The sequence below is a fragment of the Podarcis muralis genome, chromosome 8 (assembly GCF_964188315.1).
Source record: "Podarcis muralis chromosome 8, rPodMur119.hap1.1, whole genome shotgun sequence".
Classification (NCBI taxonomy): Eukaryota; Metazoa; Chordata; class Lepidosauria; order Squamata; family Lacertidae; genus Podarcis; species Podarcis muralis.
This window is the reverse complement of record NC_135662.1, coordinates 44117777-44144247: the sequence shown is the minus strand read 5'-3', so window position 1 is coordinate 44144247 and position 26471 is coordinate 44117777. Positions and strand designations below refer to the sequence as shown.

General features: G+C 43.2%; 1 protein-coding gene across 3 annotated transcripts in view; it reads left to right on the top strand.

Annotated features, from left to right (window-relative positions):
- The window catches only part of TAF4B (TATA-box binding protein associated factor 4b), a 56591-nt gene that overhangs the window by 12080 nt on the left and 18040 nt on the right, over positions 1-26471 (top strand). Inside the window, exons 5-14 of one of the 3 annotated variants that reach the window (XM_028737121.2) lie at positions 78-200; positions 1339-1428; positions 2058-2717; positions 5044-5176; positions 12194-12299; positions 17062-17231; positions 20140-20270; positions 21401-21526; positions 23592-23648; positions 24486-25869. In XM_028737121.2, the coding sequence (XP_028592954.2) occupies positions 78-200; positions 1339-1428; positions 2058-2717; positions 5044-5176; positions 12194-12299; positions 17062-17231; positions 20140-20270; positions 21401-21526; positions 23592-23648; positions 24486-24506 (1617 nt within the window). In that variant the 3' untranslated portion in view covers positions 24507-25869. Of the gene's footprint in view, positions 1-77; positions 201-1338; positions 1429-2057; positions 2718-5043; positions 5177-12193; positions 12300-17061; positions 17232-20139; positions 20271-21400; positions 21527-23591; positions 23649-24485; positions 25870-26471 lie in introns of those variants that run through there. The other 2 variants (XM_028737118.2, XM_028737117.2) reach the window with 2 other exon arrangements.

Here is a 26471-nt window from a genome sequence, read left to right as displayed (position 1 = left end):
GTAGTCTAAGATTGCCTACCTTTCCCAGTATTTCAGAACTGAACAGAAGTTAATTTACTCTTTTGGCTTCCTATCAGGAAATGCTGGAAAATGTGGAAAAGTGCAAAAACTTCCTAGCAACGCTAATAAAACTGGCATCCAGTGGGCCTCAAGCACCTGAAATGGGGCAGAATGTGAAGAACCTGGTACAAAGTCTGTTGGTAAAAGTTCATCTGCAAGTATTTGTGCCCTGATCCTAAATGTATTTACTCAGAAGTGATTTGTGTGCACACAGGAAATAAGGTGTGAAGTACAGGATGGATTAAGTACATGGGGGCATACTAGAGGCCACAACGTCATTGGCTACAGTGCACAGTGGGGCATGGCATAAGGCAAGGATCCCAGTCATCAGGCAGCCTGGCTTGCAGGCCAATGTTCCAGTCCTAGCTTGAGTACTGGGACAACATTCAGAGGGGTGCAGGATTCTCAGGCGCACCATAATGTGAGCCACTCTTGCAGACCTCTCAAACAATGGAAGGCTCCTCCCCCCCCCCCAATAAGTTTTTCTATATCATGTTTAGATATGCATGTGCCTTAAACAGGGAAGTCTTGGTTGCAAAATGAGTTTGCATATAGGGTTGACCTATTTCAAAAAGTGAAAAATCCGACGTGAGTTGCCATACGTCTGGGTTTTCTTGGACATTTTTAGTGATTTTTGGAAATTCCGCACAGACTCTATTTCCAATGGTCGAACCCCAGATATGTCCGGGAAATGGCATATCTAGCATTTGCAAAGCTTTTAGGCTTCTGCAGCATGCTCATTAATGTTGGAGTGTCATAATTTCCAGAAGCTGATCCCATTCTTTTTTACAGAGTGATTGGTGTAGAGTGTATGACATGGCAATGCTTCTGTAGCTCTGTTTTTGCTTTTCCTGAGCATGTTCAGAATAGGCAAGTTAAATACTGCCTGTTATAGTAACACATGCAGCAAATACAAATTAGCTGCTTTTGGATACAAACTAGTAGAAATTTGACTCTCTGCAGTCTGTCTCTCTAGTCATGTGGCAGAAATATTGCACAATTTTTTTACCACCTTGGTGCATTTCCAAGTTTGTAGTAACAACTTAGAAATCTAACTTATTGCCCACAGTTGCTGGTTCTTAACCAGTGAAGAATTCATCTTAGATTGCTTTTGGGAGCCTGCTGATACTGTACACTTTCTTCAATTTAATTGTTGAATAGAATATTCAGTGTATGAAATTGTTAGTACTAGAAAGTTAGTGAATTGGTGGGTTCAGTTTAGGCACATCTGGAGAAACGACACGTTACATTTGTGCAACCATTTCCTTTCCTATCTAGGAAGCCAAAATGGAACCAGAAGAATTTACTAGAAAACTGTACATTGAGCTAAAGTCTTCCCCTCAGCCCTATCTTCTCCCTTTTCTCAAGGTATGTCTAAATGAATTTTAAGTATCAAAGTGGTGATGGTCCTTGATGGTTGGGTGAAAGGTTGTTTTGAAATGTCAGGAGAATTAATTTGTAAAGCAAAACACACTGGGACTCAACATGAAGTGGTTGGTGTGGGAAAGTGAGCCCTTCTAGTGAAATTCTGTCCATGCCTCCATGGTGTTTTGATAAGAAATGGGACCCCCATGTCTGTGATATTGGACCATCTAGTGTGAGGCTAGCTGGCACAAACCTACATGTACCATTTGGGTAACTTCTACCCATTCAGGGGAAACTTCCTGCCCATTCAGGTTCTTGTGGCTCTCACACATGCAACAAGAGCAGGACTTCAGGACCAGCTTCAGAAATGTGTCTGGGATGTTGTCCAGTGTGCTTAAGTCTCCTGTCAAAGTGCAGATTTGTTAATGATTGCAAAGGCAAACAGCCTGAACTTTAGGAAGCTTCCTTGACGATCAGATGTGATAATTTGTATTGTTTAGCTGGTCTGCTAGTTATCTTTTTAATGTTTTAGCGGTGACATTGATACTGTTCAATGAGACACAGTGCAGTGTCAATGGTGGAAGGAAAATGCAGGACCTTAATTTTTTTCTATTGCTTTCTTCCTTGCGTAGAAAAGTATGCTTGCCTTACGGCAATTAATGCCTGACGCACAGGCCTTTATACGGCAGTGTCTTCAACAATCAGGACCACAAACAGCTCCTCCTATTTGTAGCACAGCATCATCCGCTTCTTTGGTACCTGCTGCCAGCACTCCTGTGACTGTGACCTCTCTTAAAATTCCGACGGGGATACCCTCCCAACAGACTTCAGGCCCAGTCCTCTGTACATCAGGAGTGACAAGAGGATCTGGTTCTCTTCAGCTTGTTCAGACCACTCCTGTTTTGTCAGGGACACTCTCCCTTCAAGGTGCCAGTCCCGTTCCCTCCACTAAACCGACTACTGTGAGAGCTGTACATCCAGTCTCCTCCACTGCAATGGTGGCAACTGGTACCACTTCTCTCCAGGTTGTGAAACCAGTCCATGCCCCTGCAATGTCGTCATCACCTGCATTTGCTGCTCCTAGTTCTGTAAAGCCGCCATCTTCTTCTGCTGCAGCAACATCTCTACAAGCTCTGAAGCCAACTTTGACTACTGCTGCAGCAACTGCTACAACAGCAGTGACCGCGTCTCTCCAATCCATAATGCCAGTTGCTGGGAAACCAATCACTATCAGAGTTGTCCATCCCAGTTCTGTCCTTTCCCATTCAGCTCAGACGTCACAGGCTGTAAAGGTAAAGCAGTTGATAAGTTTATCTTGCTCTTGATCTGTAAAGCTCTGAAGTTTGCTGTCCTTGGCAGTTCAGCTGAGCCAGCAATTCAAAGGCAGTTTATCAGCAAATAATTAAAATGGCACTTGTGCATTTGCCCCTTACGTACCTTGCATAACTTGACACCTGAGATGTCCATTTTAAAAGGTTAATATGAGGAAAGGGGCAGTATGGAGATATGTGAGTACTAAGCAACATTGAGGAATATATCTGTCTGATAGTAGTCCACTCAAAGAATCAGGAACGTTTAGCACCCATCTCCATGAATAAAACTCTGGCAGATACTAAACAGAGCAGCTTTCTAGGTATTTGACAAAGTAAACTAAGCATTCCAATACCAGAACTTTACTGAGCATGAATACTTGAACTGGGTGTGTGTTTGCACAGTTCACCCATTCTGTGTACTTGACCGTAGACAGACCCTTATATCTTGGCCTCATTCCCATAATACAGATTGGGGGGATATGGTCTACTTTACTGGGTTATTGTACGGATTAAAGACTATGTTACATACTTTGAATGTTCAAGGGCTGTACAAATGTTGAATGGTGATGGTTGACTCAGCTCCCCACTGCTAAGTCTGTCTCATTTGAAGTCACCATAGGCACTGTTGTTGGATATCCCTTTTCTCCCTGATCTACCAACTGAAAGAGATGTTAAAGTTACTGTGCAGTTATTTTCTGTTTGATAAGGAGAGCAGGAAACCTTTCACAGACAGATAAAAGAAAGCACTACTTCATGCAGCACATAGTTAAGCTATGGTACTTGCTCCCATGGGAGGCAGTGATGGCTGCCATCTTGGATGTCTTTAAAGGAGGTTCAGGCAAATTCAGTGGCTACCAGTGGCTACTAACGGTGATGCCTGTGTTGTGCCTCCACGGTTGGAAGCAGTGTGCTAGAAACTGCAGGAGAGGAGAGTGCTCAGGTCCTCCTTGTGCACTTCCCACAGGCATCTGCTTGGCTACTGTGAGAACAGGATGCTTAGACAAGATGGGCCATTGGCCTGATCCAGCAGACTTTTCCTAGGTTATTAAATTTGCAGTGCTGCAAATGGTACATACACACTGTGTGAAGAGCTCCATTATTAGGTATCAGATACGGCCTCTTAAGGACAGGGGTGTGTTTTCTGTCTGATCTATAACATTTTCTGGACTGTTCTGTCTCTAGAATTGGTGCTCTTCATCCTTGGGATCCTTGGACGCTGTGGAACTGCAGCTTTAATAATTCCTGAGAGTTAGGGCTAAGTGACAGCAGATGATGGGATCTGTAGTCCAGCTGGAGATCCAAAGTTGAAGAAAATGTCAATATTTCGCTTGGCAGCTTTAAAATACCCATCTAGTTCTTATTTCTAGAGGTTCATGTCACTGGGAAGAATCTAATTTCCTCCCATGGAAATGGAACAGTTTTACCCTGATTTTTTATTTTTTCACGTTTGGGGTGTGGGTGGGGTTAAGCATTTCCTGTTTTTGGCATAAAGTTCACACCATTCAAACTTCACCACAGAACCCCTGCATCAGACTTGTTAGTATTCTGGAAAGCTGTTGAATATATGGGAGCAGGAGAGGTTAGAAGGCACTTTTAGTCTTGTAAAACATTGGGGGTACATAATGTCTTTAACTGTGAGCCATGGCAAAATGGCTTCTGATATTTGCCCTTTTGAGTCGTAGCAGTAGGTAGCTTTGATCTCATTTTATGATCAAACAGATTTATTTAAGATAATTTCATCCTGCTTTTTGACATTATCCCCAAAGCAGTTTCATGTGTTTAAACCAACATCAAACGGCCAATAAAACAGTAAAAAAATCGAAGAGGAGCACCAGCGGTTTGACACAAGTTCATAAATTCACCAGATCCACAAATCCCTTCTGAAGCAAATTCCAGCTGTCCTAAACAGGAAAGACCAAGGGGAGAAAGTTTCATAATCTCATTGGTGCCACTGGGAAGGGCCTGTTCCATATTGCAAACTTTGGCACCTCTGATAGAAGGGAGAACACTGAGCAGTGGTTCTATCGGTGTCTTTTAAGTGTGCAAATAAGTTTATATTGGAATGCTCACAAAGCATGTGTCCTGCCAATATGATTGTACCCATTATTGCTGAAAGAGGGGGGAGTGCAGTCGGACTTCTTAAAGCCATTTGACATGCTAATGTCGTTTACAAGCTTGATCTTGGATGACTTGGTCAGCCCTGATGCAAGTGTCGCACTTTCATGTGCATGACTAACTTGATCTAATATTGTGACTGTTTACGTTTGCAATGTGTGCTGAGTACTTTTATGTGTAACTTTTCCAGATAGTCCAGCAGCCTTCAGGAAGTATCTTGAAAAAAGTGGTCACACTCGAACAGGCTTCACTCCATGCTGTGAACAAATCAGGTGAAAAAATGCCATTAAACACTTTGATCCAGTCTAGTCAGCTTCCTGCAGGTACAGTTAAGTTATCTGGCTGATTTCAGACCTCATGCCCAAACCATAGCTTGGATAGCTTTCTGTGAACTGCCTTGAGACCTCCGGGTATAGGGCACTATATAAATTCAATAAATAAATAAAATAAAATAAAAATTGATTTGAACCACAAAGTGCACACCATGCTGTTTCCACTTTACAAAATGTATCTCTGTGCTTGGTGGGGTGTCCTTCATTTCAGTGGTACAGCTCAATGTTTTGTCTGATGTCAATAAACAGGGAATTCCAAAGTGTCCAAAGTTTGTCTTCTTACAGCTGTGGAACTAGTATTATGTGGCACCTGTAATGGCGCCAGTTCCACATATCAAAGTGGTTGAGTGGGCACATTTGGTTTAAGGTGATCATGGAAGTGAACTGCTCCCTAGCCATTAAGGGCTTTATATACCAATAGTAACACCTTGAACTTGGCCAGGTAAGAAAATGACAACCACTGCAGATCTCCGAGCAGGGGTGTTGCATGCTGACAGATTCTCATTCCTGTCAGCAAGTGAACTGCAGCTGTGTTCACTAACAGCAGTTTCTGGGTGAAGCACAAAGGAAGCCCCACATAGAGTTGCTTGGTTGCAGTAATTCAACTCTGAAGTCACCAGGTTCACAAAAATGTTTAAAACGGGGATAAGGTAGGCTTGGGCATCTCTGTTAGTGTTGCACACTGTAGTTAATTGCAACATGTTACTCAGCTGCTAAGAAACCGGCACTTGTTGCCAATTTTCCAGGCTCAAAGTTGTAAACAACTTGGGCCAAAAATACATTAAGAGTTTCTCTGATTCTATGTTCCATCTGGATCACTGAGATCCTCTGATGAGGAACTTCTAGTGGTTCCACTTACCTCTGATGTTTCTTTGGCCTTTACTATGAGCCAGACCTTGGGTGTGGCAGTTCCAGACCTGTAGAACTCACGTCCAGTAGAGATTCAGAGGAACCATTTCTTGCTATTTTCCAATATCTTTTAAAAACTATGTTTTTAATATGAATTATCTCTTTTTAACCTTTCAGTATTTGTTGTTGGTTTTTAATGTTTTTATGAATGTGTGGATTGTATTCCTAAATGTTGTATACCAATTTGATGTTTTTATGAAAGTCTGACCTATGAATATGTAAATAATAGGTGCCATGATACGTGGAAAAACAAATTCCAGTATTTGTTTATGATAGCTGAGCTTTGGCTATCATGATGGTTTTATGAAGATAGGAATGAACCTGGATGAGCCTCGGGCTCCTGAAGTTCCCCTCCTCTCAACAAGGAGTTCAAAGCTCTACTTTCCGTTACAAACCATAAGATTGTTGGGAAACTGCCAGGGAGATATTGTCCATCATGGCCCCAAGCCGGCTGCCGAACGTCCATCGATCTCCCGTAGCCAGGCAGATCCAGCAGTTAGCGACACAAAGCCTCAGAAATAGATTGCCACATTCCAGGCTTGTGCACACTGTTCTTTATCAGCAGAAACCACAGCCAGAAAGCTTGCACCGCAGAAGAGAGCATAATTTACAGATTTTATTTAGCGTTGAACAGAACAAAGGAAAACATGACCGTTCTGTGTCAGTGTCTCCGACCGACTGAAATCGAAAGGAAACAGCAAGCATAAACATCCTGTAACAGGAAATACGCAGACTCTGTGACTCACAAGCCTGCTCTCTCTTAAGGTGGAACGGAAATATCCTAACATCCTCCCCCTTTCCGTGTAACCTGTTGTACCTGTGGTTCACTCAATTGCAACCTTTGTACATAAACCTTATGTTGTTCTCTGTTAACAACCTTAGACAACAGATCAGCAGGAATTTCATTTCCTGGCATGTAGGACACCCGAATCAGTCCCTTTTGAATACACTCTCTTGCACGATGTAGCTTAATCTGCAAGTACTTGGTTCTTTGCTTGCAACTCTCGGAGTTCAGCAAAGCCAAACACGATCTATTGTCTTGATACACTTGTATAGGACATTTCACAGAAACCCCGATGTCCTTAAACAGTTGTATCAACCATTCACAATCCATGAGTGAAAATGACAGAGCATTGAGTTCTGCTTCACAGGAACTTAGGCTCACTGTTGTTTGCTTCCTGCACAACCAGTCAAACAGGCAGTGGTTGTACATGTAGCATACTCCAGAAGTGCTTGTACCATCTGTGGTGTCACTTCCAAAACTTGCATCTGCAAAGATTTCAAGACCTCCAGTCTTCTGACTGGTGAACCTCAGCCTGTAGTGCATAGTCCCTTTCAAATAGCGGGCTATGCGCTTCAGAGCTTTCCAATCCTGAACCGTAGGATTGTTGGCATGTCTGCTAAGCAGATTACAGCTTACAGCTATGTCAGGTCTTGAACATCTGGCAATGAAATTCAGCTTGCCTAGAACGCATCTGTATAGCGTTGTGTCAGAAAACGCTTCAGCAGTACTGTCTACCTGGTAACCTGTCACCATCGGTGTGTCTGCTGGGTTTGCATCAACCAAATTCAACCTGGTTAATACATCAGCAATTTTCTGTGTTTGGTGTACCAGAAAATTACCTGCTTGGTCCTTCTCCACCTGCAGAGAAAGATAGTTGGATATCTCACCAAGATCCTTCATGTCAAAGTGCTCCTTCAGCTGAGCCTAGGGTGCTTTGATAGAAAGCCTGATTCTTCCAAAACATCAGAAGATCATCAACAAAACATAAACAATACAGTTTGTTTTGCCCCTCCTCCTTGACAAACACACATGGATCAGCTTTGCCCTGGTGAAAACCTAGAGAAAGCAACGTTTCAGTGAGTTTTGTGTTCCAACACCTGGCACTCTGCTTGAGACCATATAAGGATTTCCGCAGTTTACAGACCATTCCCTTCTGTATCTGCATCCCGTCAGGTGGAAGCATAAACAGCTCCTCGTTCAAAATCCCGTACAAAAAAGCTGTATTAATGTCATGATGAGAAACATGCAGTTTCTCCTCCGCAGCAATCTTGAGCATCAGCCGAATGCTCTCATATTTGACGGTGGGTGAGTAGGTCTCGTGGTAATCCTGTCCTGGTACCTGTGAAAAACCTCTGGCAACCAATCTGGCTTTGTGTCTGACAACCTTGCCATTTTGGTCTGTTTTGGCCTTGAAGACCCATTTGCTGCCAACCAGTCTCATACCTGGGACTACCGGTACCAGTTCCCAAGTTTGGTTCCTGTTCAAGGAATCAACTTCAGCCTTCATGGCATTAAGCCAAGGCTCAGCATCTTTAGAGGTTAACTCCTGAACCTCTTTGAAGCTTGAAGGTTCCCACACCTTCTCTGAGCTACTAAGAACAGCAGTTGCAGTCTTAGCAAACTCATCAGCAAATCTCTTTGGAGGTCTGCCTTTGGTCGCCCTTTCAGACCTACGTACTAGACGCAAGTCTTCTGGACTCATCTCCTCTTTCTTAGGAGAAAAATGACCAATGGTGAACAGTGGTTCTTCCAGTTCATTGTCAGACGCATCAGATGGTCTGACTGAGGCCTTTGCACTCTTGTAGTCTGCTGTGTCATCACTCTCACTGACATCAGCAGCAGCGCCGCCCAATGAACTGGAATCCGAACTCTGATCATCATCATCATCATCATCCTCAGTTTCCTCAGCAGCTTCCTCAGCTTTAGCTGCTTGCTTAACATCACCTTCATCCTCCTCTGGGTAACTCTGGAAAATTCCCACATTTTCCCCCCACTTTGGATTGTACTCAACACTCCTTGTGAACTTTATGGATTTAGAGTCAGTCATCCATACCCTGTATGCACCTTTTTCGTACCCCATGAACAAACCATGTGCCCCACGCTTCCCAAGCTTGTTGGTTTGTGGGGTGCGTACCCACATGTCAGAACCAAAAATTCTCATGTGTTTGGTGTTGGGTTTCTTGCCAAACATCTTCTCATAGGGGGTACAACCAATGGGTGATGACAATCTGCGATTAACGGAGTAAACCAGATTCCCTAAAGCTTCCCCCCAAAACTTATCAGGGAGATTGGCATCATGCAACAAGGTTTTCATTCCTTGCAGCAATGTTTGATTTGCTCTCTCCGCAAGCCCATTCATCCATGGCGATCTGGGGGTTGACATGTCATGCTGGATTCCCTTCTCAGTCAGGAAAGCTTCAAACTGCTGAGAAGTGAATTCCCCGCCCCGATCGGTAAAAAGACAGGAAATACGTTTACCGTGAGCATTCTCCAACCAAGCACAGAATGCCTTAAACTTCGGAAACGCTTGCGATTTCTGTTCGAGCAAAAACACATGAATGTACCTAGAAAAAGAATCAATTAGAACCATGAAGAACCTTGCTCCTCCTAAAGAGGGCGTAAGTGGCCCAACCAGGTCTGCGTGCACTAGCTGGTAGGGCTTGGAAGCCTGCCTGCTAGACTCTTTGCCTTTTGGAGCAACCTTCACCTTGTTCTCAGCACAAGATACACATTTCATGTGATATTTACAGGGTTTGATGTTCAAACCCTCAACCACCTCTGGCATCTTGGCCAGTGCCTTCCAAGAGAGGTGACCAAACCTTCGATGCGCTTCATGAATGCAACCTGCATGAAGAACTTTGTTAGTTTGTGCAACACAACAAGAATCAGCATTAGATACAACAGCAGTGTCCTCATAAGTTATATGGAACAAACCATCCATAAACTTTGCATGCAAATAGTCCTCTTTGCCTTTACTGATGACACAGACGCTCCTCTTGAAGGAAATCTGAAAACCACGTCCAGTAAGCTGCGGGACGCTCAACAAATTGCTTGCAGCTCCAGGAACATACAGAACATTACTGATGGTTGTATGCAAACTTGCAAGTTTCACAGTCCCTTCTCCTGCAATTTGCAACGTCCTTCCATCAGCCAGGTGGATCTCACCTTCCTGAGGCTTGAAGGAGATAAAGAGGTGCCGATCCTTCGAGATGTGGCGGGTACAGCCTGAATCAATAACAAAACTGCCTTTGGCTGTTGGAGCAGCCTTCACAGCAAGCAAACCCTTGTTTTCCACTGGCTTGGGCTTTTGCAGCTTGCCCCCCTGCTGCTCCTGGCCAGCAGACGTGCCTTTAGCCTTTGGTGAAGCTGTGCCAGCAGACATAGCCTTGTCTTCCACTGGCGTGGGCTTTTGCAGCTTGCCCCCCTGCTTCTGGTCAGCAGACGTGCCTTTAGCCTTTGGTGAAGCAGTGCCAGCTAACAAAGCCTTGTTTTTCCCTGGCGCGGGCTCTTCACCCTCCCTTCGCTCCTGGCCATCTGCAGACGCCTGTTTACCTTTGCCTTTCCCGCCTCTGCAAAGGCGATGACCTTGGTTCTCACGAGAAACAGAGCTCTCAGCTGCCGACTCCTTGGCTCCCTCTGGAGGCTGGAATGCTGCCTGGGATGACATCACAGTCTGCTCCCCCTGCAGCTTGCAACCGGTGCCCTCAGCATCCCTGCATACACTCGCATTCTGGGAAACAGCTTGGACCTCCGATGCAGTCAAACTCTGGGCTGGGACAACTGAGTTGTGAGCTTTCATCAAAGCATACCACATTCCACGTGCAGTGGTGTTGCCAGCCAGCGTCTTAATTTCCTCAAGAGATACGGATAAGACTATTACGTCAATCGCCTTCGAATCATCGGCTTTCCATCTCTCTGTCAGAGGAACTGGGGGGGCCTCACTCACGGTATGCCACACCCTAAACTGACGCAGCAAACTCTCACACCATTTTGCCCAGGTTTCATAATTCTGCCCATTTAGCTTCGGTGGACACGGAGCTACTTCTGAGGATTGTAAAAGATCCATCTCAGGTCTTTACGTGAGCCCAAGTCTTTATGCCTTCAAAGACTTATTATCTCGGCAGCCCATTAATCACGAACTCCCTGGCTTGGCTCCCAGGCCAATTAAGCCTTGCCGGAGTTCAAAGGCTCCGTCCGAGGTAAAACAGAAAAGCCTCTGCTTTCGCTTTTCACATACCTCTCAAACGCAGTCTGTTGCAGCTTTACTCTCCTGTAGGTGCTGTGAATCTGGGCCCGAAACCTTGTTGTTGGGAAACTGCCAGGGAGATATTGTCCATCATGGCCCCAAGCCGGCTGCCGAACGTCCATCGATCTCCCGTAGCCAGGCAGATCCAGCAGTTAGCGACACAAAGCCTCAGAAATAGATTGCCACATTCCAGGCTTGTGCACACTGTTCTTTATCAGCAGAAACCACAGCCAGAAAGCTTGCACCGCAGAAGAGAGCATAATTTACAGATTTTATTTAGCGTTGAACAGAACAAAGGAAAACATGACCGTTCTGTGTCAGTGTCTCCGACCGACTGAAATCGAAAGGAAACAGCAAGCATAAACATCCTGTAACAGGAAATACGCAGACTCTGTGACTCACAAGCCTGCTCTCTCTTAAGGTGGAACGGAAATATCCTAACAAAGATAACCACTTTAGGGTTAAGATGTAACACTACACTGTGAATAAGCAAAAGCTTCTGTTCTGTCTTCTTGGCCACACTAGAAGCTGGCCAGGAGTTTTGAGGTGGAGGAGCTTGCCCAGGCTTGTACCATTTACCCTAAGCTTTCTCATGATATCCTGAATACCAGAAGTGCATTTTCCCAGTGATATATGCTACCTCTTGAATATTGGCACAGTACTATCCATTGACCCATCCACAACCTTTAAGAAAGATGCCTGGACCTTGCACAGCAAATGTATTAACTGTGCTAAAAGCAGCTGTCTTGAAAATCACTTGGAGAGTTGTCTTAATTACAAGAGGGAGCAGCCTTTGTTAAAGGCAACAGTTACAGATACCTTTGATGTTGGAATATTCTTGGCTATAGCACAGTTGTCCAGGTGTCCATGTCCTGATAAAATAACTTGAGCAGATAATGTGTATGGGAACTGCATTTTGACCTTGAAGCAAATATGCAGCTTTCATTAAAAAAAACAGAAAAAAATCCTGGACACAGTCTCTCCAGATATCTGTTCTTGGGTGCGCTGTGCGCTGAATGTCATTAAGGATTTTGCTTTCTGCTACGGATTGTTCATCTTTTTTTTTTAGGTTCCATTGTGAAACAAATTACGCTGCCAGGAAACAAAATTCTGTCGCTTCAAGCATCTCCTGTTCAGAGAAATAAAATAAGTGAGAACGGAACAAAATCCTTCAGGTAAAAAATAAACAAAGTCGGAAGTTTGTGTACTATGCAAAAGCCTGGCTGGGAGGCGGGGGGTGGGTGGGAAGCAAACAGCCACAGAGAATCGAGTGATGCCTAAATAAATATTTAAGATTTCTGATGGGAGTTTTTGCTTCCTTGGTTCTGATGTTTTAGTGCTAATGAAAGGAAAAGCCTAAAATTTGCCCTGCCAGCTGTTTCAGATATTTACATTCCAGAGCTTGATTGGGTTATATGCTCCTGAAGTCCAGGCTTTTATTTATCTAGCTGATAATCCTAGTACTTTTATTTTGAACTCCTTATCCTGTCTTCTAACTGTCCAACTCATTAAAGGAATTCGCACATTGCAAAATATCAGTATTACTACCTCACTGAAGGAAAATACAATTTAAGTCTGTGGGAACTAAAACTTCACACATTTTAAAGAGTTTTCTTTGGATTTGAGATTGCTTTATCCTAAACAATATGAATAAAATGCTTGAACAAATGATACATTGTAAAGTATACGTGAGCGGATACGTGCGCACACTTAATATTCAAAAAAATATTAATGAAATTAGATAATTCAGTCAATTCTTGTTAGAACACTTAAAGAAAAAGTAATTGTAATATAACGTTATTCCATAAATTATGAACAAAGATTGTATTTCACTGATCCTTGATGAAAATAAGTCAGCTTCATTAATAACTCTACATACTATATTTTTCTTAGTTATTCTGTTGGGGTTTGAGGTAGTCAAATAAACTATATTAGATTTAAGCTAATTCTAAGTCAGCAAACTCTATTCCTTTTAAGTAGCCCAGCAGCTTTTTTGTAGGGTTCAGAAGGGTATCATACCTGTTAGCTGAATCTTAGGGTTTAATATAGACTTGAGATTTATTAACACATTTCAATTGAAATCAGATGTGTCTAGTTGTCTGTGATTGTTGGAAAAGAAGCTGTATTTGTTTTCATCACCCTGAAAAATCATTTGAATGTGGCCAGTAACTGGGACGAAAATCCCTTTCAGATTTCTGTTGCATAGAAGGCTCAGAAGTTGACACATTAGTGTAGTCCACTCTTGGGGCAAAAAGTCACTCCAGAAGATCTTGGCCCCTTCTTTTATTGGGCTCTAGCCTGTCCCCTTAAACTAGTGCTGTCCTACCTTTTGGTGTAATAGCACAAGGATTTAGTAGAAGTCTGTGCCATGCATAAAATGTTTTGGGTTTGGGGAGGGAGGCAAGGATGTCAGTGGCATCTTGTGCAGAAGGGGAACCTTTGGCTCTTCAGATGTTGTTGGGACTACAACTCCTGCCATCCCTGACCATTAGCCATGCTGGCTGGGGCCGTAGGGCATAAGTATGGCATTCAGCTAAGTTTTAGACACTTCAATGCACATAAGGTGGGCCCAGTAAGGTAGGCCCTAAGACTCTGGCAATATCTGGTGGAGGGCCGTAGGTATAAGATGTGAGAGCAACTCTACTAATTTAGTGCTAGTATACTATGGCAGGGATGCGGGTGGCGCTGTGGGTTAAACTGCAGAGCCTAGGACTTGCCAATCAGAAGGTCGGCGGTTTGAATCCCCGCAGTGGGGTGAGTTCCCATTACTTGGTCCCTGCTCCTGCTAACCTAGCATTTCAAAAGCACGTCAAAGTGCAAGTAGATAGGTACCGCTCCAGCGGGAAGGTAAACGGTGTTTCCGTGTGCTGCTCTGGTTCGCCAGAAGCCGCTTAGTCATGCTGGCCACATGACCTGGAAGCTGTATGCCGGCTCCCACAGGCAGTAAAGCGAGATGAGCGCTGCAATCCCAGAGTCAGTCACAACTGGACCTAATGGTCAGGGGTCCCTTTACCTTTTATACTATGGCAAAAGACTGTAGCAAGGGAGCTTTTCCCCTCCAAATGTGGAAGGTTAGGGTAGCTGCTTTAGCTGTAGTGCAGGAAGTTTCTGTTCTCACTACTACTTCTAAGTTGTAGCATAAGGTCTGATATCCCAGCAGTTAGCAGCATCAAATGCTCTATTGAACTTCTACCATATAATTAAAACTGAAAGATAACTGTGATAATTCATGGCTGTTAAGGAAGATTATTTCACTATCTCTGTCTGCAGATTCTAGCTGGAAGTTACACTACCTACAAGAGACTATGTACTTGGGGCTTGGGGGACTTAATGCTTTCCCCAAACTCGGATCACATAGAGCTTCATTCACGTGGTACATAGGGTGTCTGTGGTTGAATGTGGAAGGTGGTGCATACATCACGTTAAATATTCATATTCATTTTAATTGTATTGCTATTTCTTGGTTTCATTTCTTACATTGTGTAACAATTTGAATTCTACAGAATTCAAATTGTAACGCAATAACATACAACATATGGGTAATAAAAATATGATCAAAATCATGCAGCACCTAGCACAGCGCATTAAAATCACTACAACATGCAGAAAAAAAACATTAAGACCTGTTGCAATTTTCAGGTGGTCCATGGTGAACAGCATTTGGGAGCCATTGTTTTTGCAGCATCACACTTCAGTAAAAAGAATGGCAATCTGAAATCCTTCATCCTAAAGCTGGAACAATCTTACTTTTGTCCAGATGTCTTAATTTAGCTTTTTACCTGTGTGAGAGCTTTCTTAAATATAAAGAAAGACAATGAACACAGATGAGTGTGTAGCTGCTACCAACCTAATCCTAGATTAAATTTTAAATTGCTCCATGCAGATTTTGATTAGCAGCCTCTGGCTGGCATCTTACAGGCTTTAGCTCAAGCCTGTCCTTATTTTTAGAACAATTGTGTAATTAAAATAGTGAAAAGTGCAGGTCCAATATTGGAACAGCAGAGGGTGCTAAAGACTTGTTTGTCAAGTTTTTGTGTGTTTCTTCATTGAAAAGTTTACTAAATGAGATATACTAAATGAGAAAACCAGGAGGGACTTGCTTCAATTGGAAAGTTTGATTAGATCAGTGTACTCCACACTTAAAGACATAGTTATGAGCCAAACTAATAAAATGCTTAAGTAGAGAAGCAACTTCTGTAATTGACAAAATAAATGTCCCAATACAGTATTAATGGTTTCTGTGGATAATCCATAACTACTACAGGAGGAAATATTATTGATGTTGGCAGTCAGTCTGATCCTGGGGATTCGGTCCCAAGCATACCTGCTTGCTAGGTCCTAGTGAAAAGATCATTCATGCCACCCCCTAATCTTGAGCATGTTACTCAGCTGACCCTTAAGTGCATTTTTAATACCATGTTCACTAAAATATGAACAAATGGGTTCAAGACCAATCCCAACAAAATCCCACTTCTTTTTTTTCAATACTTGTAACTCTTTTTTTGCTTGCTTGAAAGTATTTTTCCTTGCGGTACCATATCAAATACTCTACTAGAATGAACTAGAATGGCCCCAGCTTGCTTATCAAGTTCTCTTAAATATTAGGTTAATTGGGCAATTGAACTCATGTTGAAATATACCCTTGTTACTCATTTTGTTGTTGTGGTAAAGTTATTTTAACCATTACATAGACAAGTTCAAGTCCTTGTTTCTCCTTCATTTCTTTGATAACCTTAATTTTTAAACGAAAAGATTGAATACTTTTCTGACTTGACTGTGCTTATTTTCCTATGCGATCTTGCTCTTGGCAAGCTTAAATTATTGGGCCTACCTTGAAGGAGCCGGTGCTGTGTCCACTGCTATATATATATATATATAAAAGCTCGCCCTGGATTCCCTAGTCTGTGGTAGTCATTGGCTGGTTGTGGCAGAGCAGCTGCAGGCATTATTGGATACAACCGATAGTCTGATCCCATTTTAGTCTGGTTTCAGACCTGATGTTGGGATGAAATCAACCTTGGTCTCCCTGAAGGGAGAGCAACAAGCAGAGTGCAACCTTTGTGCTTTTGCTTGATTTCTCTGTGGCTTTTGATACCATCAACCATGGACCTGAACCGGCTGTGTGACATAGGTGTCAGGAACATTGTTTTATGCCGGTTCATGCTACCTGCAGCATCAGTTCCAAAGAGTGGTATGGGGGGGATGTTCATCAGGCCCGTGACATTTGTTATGAGGTGCTGCAGGGAACTCTCTTGTTCCCCAGTGCTATTTAACATCTATATGAACCCATTGGAAGCAGTCATCGGGGGATATGGATCCATGTGTTATCAGTATGCTGGTGGCACACAGTTCTGTTTCTCCACAATATCTAATCAAGAGTGGCTGTGTGTGGCTGCAGTTGTGGGCTGTATGGGGGGGGGGCAACAAACTGAGTTTAAGCCCTAGCAAGAGAGCGTTTTTGTGGGCAAGTGGTTCTCATGTCCAGGTAATAAATCAGTTACCTGTTCTAAATGGGGTTGAACTTCAGTGCTGCAAATTGCCATTTTCCCAAGAGTTTTCCCTCTGCGGAATTTTGAATTCTTTACAAGGACGTTCCCACTTGCTTCTCTGATCCTAATCTCCCTACCCACAAAGTCTCTTCAGTTGTTGTTGTTTTTAATGTCTCACTCAGCCCTCAAACTTCTAATCATGGTCAGTGACGACTTTCTCAGGAGCCTTCACTTTCCTGCTTATGTCATTTGTAGAAAACGATGCCAAAGTTGCCAAGTTTACCTAAACATTGAACTTGCAATGCTAAATTCTAGCTAGTGCAGATCAAAGAAATAAAGCAGCCTGGTTAGTGACAGGACCTACAGCCATGTTGGTAAGTGCAGTATTTAATAGAACAGTTTGCCTTTATAACCAAATACAAAATATAATAGAAATTTTTGCTTGTAGAGATGAAGATGACATCAACGATGTGACTTCTATGGCTGGGGTCAATTTGAGTGAAGAGAGTGCATGCATATTTGGTCCGAAATCTCAAGCAATCGGCGCAATTATCCGGTCTTGTCCAGAAGAACTCTTCCTTTCATCAGATGCACTGCAGAAGAAGATCCTAGAAATGGGTGAGAAAATTGGGGGCAGGCGGGCGGGGGTGGGATACTTCAGAATGCAAAACAGGCTGCATAAATCTTAACTATGACACCACCTCTTTCCTGAATGTACTGGCGTTGCTCTGTAATGAGTTACGGAACTTGTATTTAAGCAGCCAAATTTTTAAATAGCAAATTAGCTTGGATCGCAGCAGCACTGAAAGTGAGATTATGAAGCAATATTAATCTTAAAAATGGGAAACTATAGATTTTGGCCAGTGCTTTGCAGTCTTTACTACTCAGTGCTAATGTATAGTTAACACACATCTGTTTGGTTAACACATGCAGTCAAAGACTTCAACCCCTGCCCAAGAAATCTTGAAGCAAGAAACATGGGAACTGGGTGGATGACCTGTTCTTGCAAGGGCTTCATTCACCCTGCAGGAACAGGTTTGCAGCCTGGGAGTACCTATAGATTCCAGCCTGTCACTGCATCCCCAAGTGCAGTCTGTGTGGCTAGGAGTGTTTTTGCTCATCTTTGGTTTGTTCACCAGCTTTGGCTGTTTATGGACTGGGATAGCCTGGCTACAGCTGTCCATGCTCTGTTGACCTCCCATCTTGACTACAGCAATGTGCTTTCTGTGGGACTGGCCTTGAAGACTGTCTGGAAGTTGCCACTGGTGCAGAATGCAGCTGCTAGTTCAGTGAGGCAACACAATGCGACTGTCATCAGTCCTGAAAGTGCTGTGATAACCTACTGGACTCTGTTTACTGTGTTAATACCGCATACACAGCCCTATGTGGCTCGGGCTGCAAGTCATCTTGGACCTATAATCAACAGAGGAGACCTGATTTGTTGGTGGCACCCAGTTGATATTTATTGCTGACAGGGCCTTCTAGGTGGTGGTTTCCCATTTGTGAAATCCTTTTACTGATGAGATGTTTGAGGGTTTTGTTCTATTTCTGAGCAGGCCAGCAATACATCTTTGAAGCAGTAGATCAGAGAGATGTTCCATGAGCGCTTTGCACTGTTGCATAGGCTTCTGGGGCCATTTGACCAAGCAGCTATGAGAAGGATAGTGCCCAACTCATCAGCCAGACAGCAGAGAGGCCCAACAGCATTGCTTAAGGCAACTCCCACTATTGGTACAATTAAATAGGAGGGGATGTTCTAGGGTTGTCTTCCCCTTAAACATCTTTTTGAGTGTGTGCACCTTTCACCTATGGTTGGGGTGGGGGTAGAAGGTGCAGGTGTGTCTTGGCCACAGATTGCTCCCGGAAAGGGGTTATGTCATGTGAAAGTCTGTTCCAAAACCATCTTGACTTGGATTCCCAGCTTTTCTCCCCTGCCCCAAAATGGCCTCTGCCAGAGGAAGGAGAATGGCAGAAGCATATGGTCACAAACTGAAGTTAGGTGGCTAGGTCCTACAGAGCCTAAATCATCTAGCTGCAAGTGTTTCAGATATAGAGCACAGACGCTGTTTAGTAACGGGGACTCTGCATGCAAAACCCAAAGAGTTAAACATTAGAAGTGTGAATTTAATAGCGTACAAGTAGCATTTTTCATTGTCCTTCATGGATGAAACTTGGGCACACACCTTGGTTTAAAATTTAGCATGGCCACCAGGGGCCAAACAGAATTGCTTTGGAGGCTGCATTTGGCCCAAGGGTTGCAAATCTGCCATCTCTGCTCTAAACAAATCCTAGTTTTCTTTGTTTCCCCAAATCTCAACATCTTAACTTCAGCAAATGTTTGCAAGCTACCAACAGTGAAGCTGCTTTGCATAAGTGTAAAGTGCAGCCTAAACCAAATGTTGGAATATACTTTCTGCCCATAAACAACTTAATGTAAAAGGTGACCATTTTAATATTAAAACAGTAGCTTGTCTTAGTCTCTGCTGAGGTTCGTGATAGCAGCCAGCAACCCCTTGCACACCTATTTTGAGGGTACATTTTATTCTTGGCATGAAATATGCTTTTTCTGCATTAGTATACTTGTTGTTTTAAGTTCTCAAATCTCTGAAGGGGAGAGAGTGCAGGTTCAGGAAAACGCCTTTGGGTCTGCATTTAATAGTAATTTTGCTTCCATGGCCCTGAATTGCCTGGGCAGCTGCTACACCTTACGAAGCCTGTGCTGAAAGCAGGGTCTGTTGTCAACCAGAGGAAGCCTTCATTAGTTACATGCGCTACTGCAGAGCACTGCAAAGAAGATGCTTAGCCTTAGTGGTAGGGTTCAAGCAGCTTTCCTTAAAGCAATCTGCCTCTGTGCCATTGCTCTGCAAATATTAGGGGGAGTGAAGGGATGCAGAACGAGAGAGAAGCAGAGCTCACCAAGGCAAGCTGCAGTTATGGGTGGAGAGGAAAGGGGGCCGCTTTAAGGCCCTATTGGACTTAGCTGTTTTCCAAGCTGTTGCCTTGAGACGCTGGGTCAAGCTGCCATATGCTGTTGGCCGGACTGGAGTATGAAAAAGGCCCAGTATGTTGCGAAAAGCTTCTCAGTTCATTAACATGTCAAGATTTAACAAGCACTGTGTCAAAACAGGGCAAAACGTAACTGTGCGTGTGGCTTTGTGTGTTTTTTTTAATTACTGAAATTAACCAAATATGGCACTAATTTCTACAGCTACTACTACTTCCCTTCTCCCAACCACAAGGCTTGATTTCTGTATTCTTATTAACTTTGTCCTATAAATGACCTTGCAAGGAAAGTGATTCTAGGGGCTAAGTGAAACAATGTCTATTTTCTGAAGCTGTAGGCTAGGTTTTATTAATGTAATGTCTAAGATCTTTGAAGTTGTGGCTTTACCAGGAAAATCACAATCTCCCAAACCTTTATTCATAATGGGTATGACTTCCAGGGGGAACAGAATGCCTGCTGTGCTAATTATTTCAATTATCAGCTAGTACTAAAACACGTAATGGATTTTCTCTGCCTCCACAGGTAAAAGCCATGACATTACGGAAGTTAATTCAGATGTTCTGAACTTGATCTCCCATGCTACACAAGAGAGATTAAGAGGGCTTCTGGAGAAACTAACTGTAATTGCTCAGCATCGTACAATGACCTGTAAGGTAAAGGAAATAATCATTAAGCTTCTTGGTCTCCTCACAGTCTTCTTCCAGTCGGTGGTTTTTAAAAAATTAAAAATTAAAAAAGGAATTGTATTGGCATCCTATATCTAAAATCTGCCTTAAAGTATGCTTCCTCACGGATGCAGGAGGTTCTAGGCTATTAGGTTGTAAGAATAAAATGCAGTCATGGAAATGGCAATAACCAGAAGAAAGCTACCACATACCAATTCCACCTACTGGTTCATTTAGTCCAGTGTATGTCCGCTTTAGATCAAGAAGATCAGAAGGTTGGCGGTTCGAATCCCCGCAACGGGGTGAACTCCCGTTGCTCTGTCCCTGCTCCTGCCAACCTAGCAGTTCGAAAGCATGTCAAAATGCAAGTCGATAAGTAGGTACCGCTCTGGCGGGAAGGTAAACGGCATTTCCGTGTGCTGTGCTGGTTCGGCAGAAGCGGCTTAGTCATGCTGGCCACATGACCCGGAAGCTGTACACCGGCTCCCTCGGCCAGTAAAGTGAGATGAGCACCACAACCCCAGAGTCGGTCACGACTGGACTTAATGGTCAGGGGTCCCTTTACCTTTACCTTTATGTCTGCTTTAACGGGCAGCAGTTCCAGGCTTCTTTCTTGACTAGAGTTTCCAAAGATTCCTCCTGGGACTGTCTACAAACCCAAGCATGCATGCCTGTCACTGAGGTACACCATGCTTCCAATTATATGCCCCCATCCTTCCCTGCCTTTAAGTGTCTTCAGGCATCAATTTAGTTCAGTGCTGGGCCTGTTTTCTGAGCTTGGAAGCTTGAAACTGGACATAGGCAAAAATGGTTGTTTTTTGGGGAGGGGAGGGTTGGAGCGAATGGCTGGTTTTAATAGCTAGTATAGATAAGCTAACTGAAAATCTGGAAACGCTTTGGAGGAAAGCAGCTCTTAATGGAATTTAAATTTAATAAATAAAAAAATAAAAAAGTGGATGCAATCTTGGTAATAAGCAAATGTGCATTGAATTTCTTTTAAATTTGTCTGTTATGTTAATGCAAGCTGACTTGCTTTTAACAACTAGGGTGGGGGCCAGTGGTCCATGTTGTATTTTAAAATAACCATAAATTCTCTCCCCCCCCCCCCCGCTTTTTAGGGGAATGACAAGTACACAATAACTAGTGATACAAGGGCCCAGCTTCGGTTCCTTGAGCAGTTGGACCAGATCGAGAAGCAGAGGAAGGATGAAGAAGAGAGAGAGGTGTTGCTGCGGGCAGCCAAGGTGAGAGAACTGTTATTTGCAGAAGACTTACGGCAGCTAAATATTCCTAGACCTAGATGCTGCCAGTTTGCTGCAGCTGAAAGAACTATACAAGCACATCCATGTAGGAGATGGGTATTTTGCAGTAATTGGGTACCTTGAGAAGTTGGACCTCAGAGAAGGGATTCAGAAGGGTTCTCATGGACTCTGTGGATCTCAAGGTTTACCAAAAAGGTTCAAACTCTGGCAAAAATTTTCCGCAACAGCGGACTACAACTCTCCATCCTTCCAATATTTTCTATAATAATTTTTATTGTATTGTATTTATGCCCTGCCTATCTGGCTGAGTTTCCCCGCCACTCTGGGTGGCTCCCAAGTTTGAAGCACGATCAAACTTCAAACATTAAAAACTTCCCTAAACAGGGCTGCTGAGTCCAAACCTATTGTAATCTACAGACACTTCTTGCATTTGTGTGTTTTTGTATGGTGCCCTTGACACTTGAAATGCGTAGGAAAGATATCCCATAGAAAAAAATAAGATGGATGTTAAAAGCAAATAGGAAAACGTCATACACTTTGGTTATATCACTATTTATCACTATTTCAGAGTTGTTGGTAATAAGCCTATGTCTGGGCTGTATGACTCTAGACCATTTACTGAATGATGCTCTTGCTAAAAACAGAAATACTACAAAGCCAAACACTCAAAAATTAGAACTAAGATGGTGGGGAGTTCGTAGCCTATCTTTCTATTATTATTTTTTGTTGCTTCATGTTGAAGACAAAAATGGATGAGCAGCAGCTAGAGAACACTTCTGCTTCCATTTCTTAAACCACTTCAGTCATCTCCCACCAGATTTCTCAGTTTTTGGCAGCTGGTACCTCTTGCCAGAGACCTCCATATTGCATGTTCATGGGTCTGTGCAGAATGCAGTAGCCAAGCATAGAAGTGCAGGAAGTTACCTCTTTATATAGCGTTCAGTGTGTCTAACTTGGGTCTGATGAAGATGCAACTCTAGCCCCCTGCAAACTACTGGGCAGGGGACTGTATCTTGGGACAGGTGAATTCTAGCTATGATTTGCAAGGATTGGCAAGCTTCCTGGAACCACAGGTCAATGGTGCAACAAATATGAATTTTACCTTTGTACAGTAGGGCAGTTCTCTCTCTCTCACACACCCCTTTCCCTATCCTCCGACGAAGCAAGCAGAGTTCAAGGACAGATTCCAGCCAGGCAAAAACTCTCAAGAAGAAGGTATGAAGTAGGGCTGGTGAGCAGCGTGGCCTGGGGAAATGGGTGTTTCCTGGACAGAGTTTTGAGGGCCAGATAGAGGACTGAAGAGGCCACCTTTGGGGCCCCCCAGGCCTGAGGTTCCCCATACATGCCTTAGAATTAACTTAAAGGGTACATTCCTATTATCCCACATTAGATTTCAGGGGCTGACTGAGCTTTGTGTGGCCTTCAGCAAGTTGCTTATGCACTGAGCTAGGAGCTTCAAGGTTACACCAATTTGCTAATGGACCCAGAAGTCTTTCCTTCCCCTACCGGATGATCCACTGGTAGCTGCCTGGGACCTATTAAATGTAACCTATTATAACTCTTGCAAATGACCTATTTTAAAATGGCCCAATATAGGAACTGAAAAAATAGGCTCCTTAAGGAGGTCTTCTGCATGCCCATCAAATATGGTGCCGGATCTTTTTGTCTCCCTCCTTGCTGCTTTTCTCATTTTCCCAAGTGTCTGTTGCTGACATGAACATCATCACGCCTAGGCTGGACCTGACTGACAATGTTAGCATCATTTTTAGTTCAAGCTTCCTCTGGGCTAGAATGGAGGCAGCAGTCCCTGATGAAGAGAGGGGTTTTGTGTGTGTGTGTATGTGTGTGTGTGTGTGTGAGAGAGAGAGCCAATCTGGCTTGAGGCATTCATTCCCTGCAGCTAAGATTTCCAATCAGAAGAGAAAATTGTAACTTATTAAATATTTAAAGATAATGTTGTGTTTGGGTGCTAGTAATTTCTATTAAACGTCTTTCTTTCTCTTCCTCTCCCTCCCCCCTTCTTCTCCTTTCCTTTCCTTTTTGATAGAGCCGTACCAATAAAGAAGATCCGGAGCAGCTGCGATTAAAGCAGAAAGCAAAAGAGGTATGACTTTTTCAAGTCCCCACGCTTTGCCTTTGTGTTCTGAGGGAAGGTTGGCAGCCCTCCTCTCCTGGCAATTAGGTCAGGGTTTATTTTGCTGTTGCATACCATTTGCAGAGGCCTTGGGGAAGGACAGGAACTGCTACAGGCAAGGGCAGCACTTCAAATGAGGTCAATGAATTATGAGCTCTTAACATTTTATTTTCATAGTTTACAAAGAACTATTTCTAGACAGGCCTAAACTATACAGCAGTGTGTTTGGTAGAAATATAATGTGGGATTAGGGGGGGAAAAAGAGACTTTGAGATTTAGCATCTGGGACCGTACAATAGGCTACATTTTTCCAGGGTAATTGTTCGTTTTGTAAATCTGATACTGCTTATAATTCTTTGGCTGGGAGGCGGTACTGGGATTTAGTTTTAAATGGAAAACGCCTCTGGCTTTTAATTTTCTGGGCCCAGCAGTTTTCTGTTCTGGAATGGAGCCCTTGTTTCACGCAGTTCATGTTTAGCTGCAGGGGTTTTAGTTTATAGCTTAGACTGGTTAAGCTTTTACTCCCAGAGGCCTCTGCATAGCAACTGCAGAAATCAACAAATAAGTTCATTTATGTCTGCTGCAGCCTCCTCTCAGTAGCTGACTTTTTACATTTCCCAATATCCATTTCCTGACTTTTCTAGCCGGAGAGAAAAAAGCTCCACTAATTGGAGCTTATTTTAATTGAGCCTTAATATTGGATCTCACTGGAGTTGCCCCCAGAGCTACTGGGAACAGAATTAAATGAAAATACCTAAGGTTGAAGACTGTGTGAGTGAGATTTTTTTTTTTTTACTTGACCTACAGATTCTTTTCCCCGCTGAATAAATCAAGCCTGTTCACATTTCTGATTAAGGATCTGACAGCAGACAATAATAAAGACAATTGAGGTGTGAGATGTGTGATACAGAGCTGAAGAAATTGGTTTCTATAGTTACATGACTGATTCCATGCCATTTTTAAGGATCTCTGTGGTAAATGAGTGGTTTTGTTTTTTTCTGAGCAATCTTTTTCTTAACTGTGCCTCTTGAACTATCAAATTTGTTGTTGCTTAACATTGCTACGGTTGGCTTCTAAGTGCCAATAGTAGTAGCAGCAGCAGGTTATTTATGAATGCTTTAAAGGGCCCTCGTTGTTTGGATTAATGTAGGAGGAGAGGCAGTACAAATGGCAATCCCGTGAAATGGTCTCGGCATCTATGCACCAGGCTCCAACCAAAGTAAAGGAATGCCCACAGAATGCAAGGCGAGCATAAGTGAGGGAATTTGGACCCTCTGCATCAGAAGGTTTCCTTAGGCGCTTTGAGAGGGATTGACGTTATACATCAAAATATGCATGTTACTTACAACTTACCACTGTTACTTGCCTAATGCTACTTCGTCTCTGCCCCTCTAAGTTTTGCTATCAAGACAGCAGTTCCCTATAAGATACTCTTAATGGATATTTACCTTTAGTTGTGCACTTTACTACCCTAAACCTTGTGGGGAGGAGTGACTTGAGAATGGTGCATCGCCCAGTTATGGAAACGTTTTGACTTCCTTATACATAACTCCATTAGTCTTCAGTAGTCCTTTAGAGTGCAAAAGGTGAGCTGCCTGCCCCAAAGAGCTTACAATGCAAAATTCAGCACCAGGGGAGGAAATGGGAATAATAATTAAAGTAATATGCCATTTCAGTTACGTATACTCATGCCCACACCAGAAGCACATTCAACCGGAGGAGTCACTCTGGTTCATTTCTGGATTGTATCTATCAATATTGCATATGCACAAATCCATGGATAACAGTGCTTTGGTACTGTCATGCTGCCTTGCCATCATTTCCCCAGGTAGAAACGGAACTTGAGAGGCAACTTTCAGAGTTGATTTTGGGATGGGAATAACTAAATGGGATTGCTTTCCAAGCTGAAACCATTCCTGATGATTACAAGTTTGACCTGTTGGTCAAAACAGCTCATCTTCGACCTTCTGGTATTTGTTCTCCTTTCCAATATCACCCTTCCTCTGGCTTTATGGTAAGCTTAGATATTGCTTTCACTCTCAACTCTTACCTGTAGTCAGAGCAGAAGATGCGGTGGTGGTGGTGGTTTCAACGATCCTCACATTGAGTAGGTAAAATGTGGTTTAAGATAATGCCAGACAAAATTTCAAGATACTGCAAGTTGTTCTAAGTCATTCCTCGTGGAGGCCACTGGGCAAGAGGCAAGGTGTTAACCTAATATCATGCAGTACCCAGGATGTAGTGAAGGGGTCAGCAAATTTCCCCCCACAGACTTTGTGGGGGGCCGGACTATATTTTGAAATATATATATATATATATATATATATATATATATATATATATATGCTTTCGTAGATTTTCACGGGTACAGGAATGCAGGTTTTGGTGTCCTCGGGTGTCTTCCCGTGTAAAAGTTGGGGTGTCTAGGCGACGTTTCGACGAGGTCTCACTCGTCATCTTCAGGCTGGTGCTTTCGGCTTCTTGTTACTGGAACAGAGCAGGATCTCAGTGTTTGAGTTCCTATAAATACTGTTGAGGAGGTGTGTTGTATAGCCTCCAATGTTCTGGGCAGAGAGGAAGTTCCCAGGCTAGTGTGCCTTTTCTTCTTTTGTTCCTTAATTGCTTGAGGGATATCTTGAGTGATTTCTTGAGTGATATCCTGAGTACCACTTAGGTGGGTCATTAGGTGTGGATTAGTTGCTAAAGCCTTTGTGTCTTGACCTCTTGAACTTTGTGAAGAGTTTTTCTGAGAAGATGGCTGTACTGCATTTAGTTGTGCTCTGGCTTGGCTTC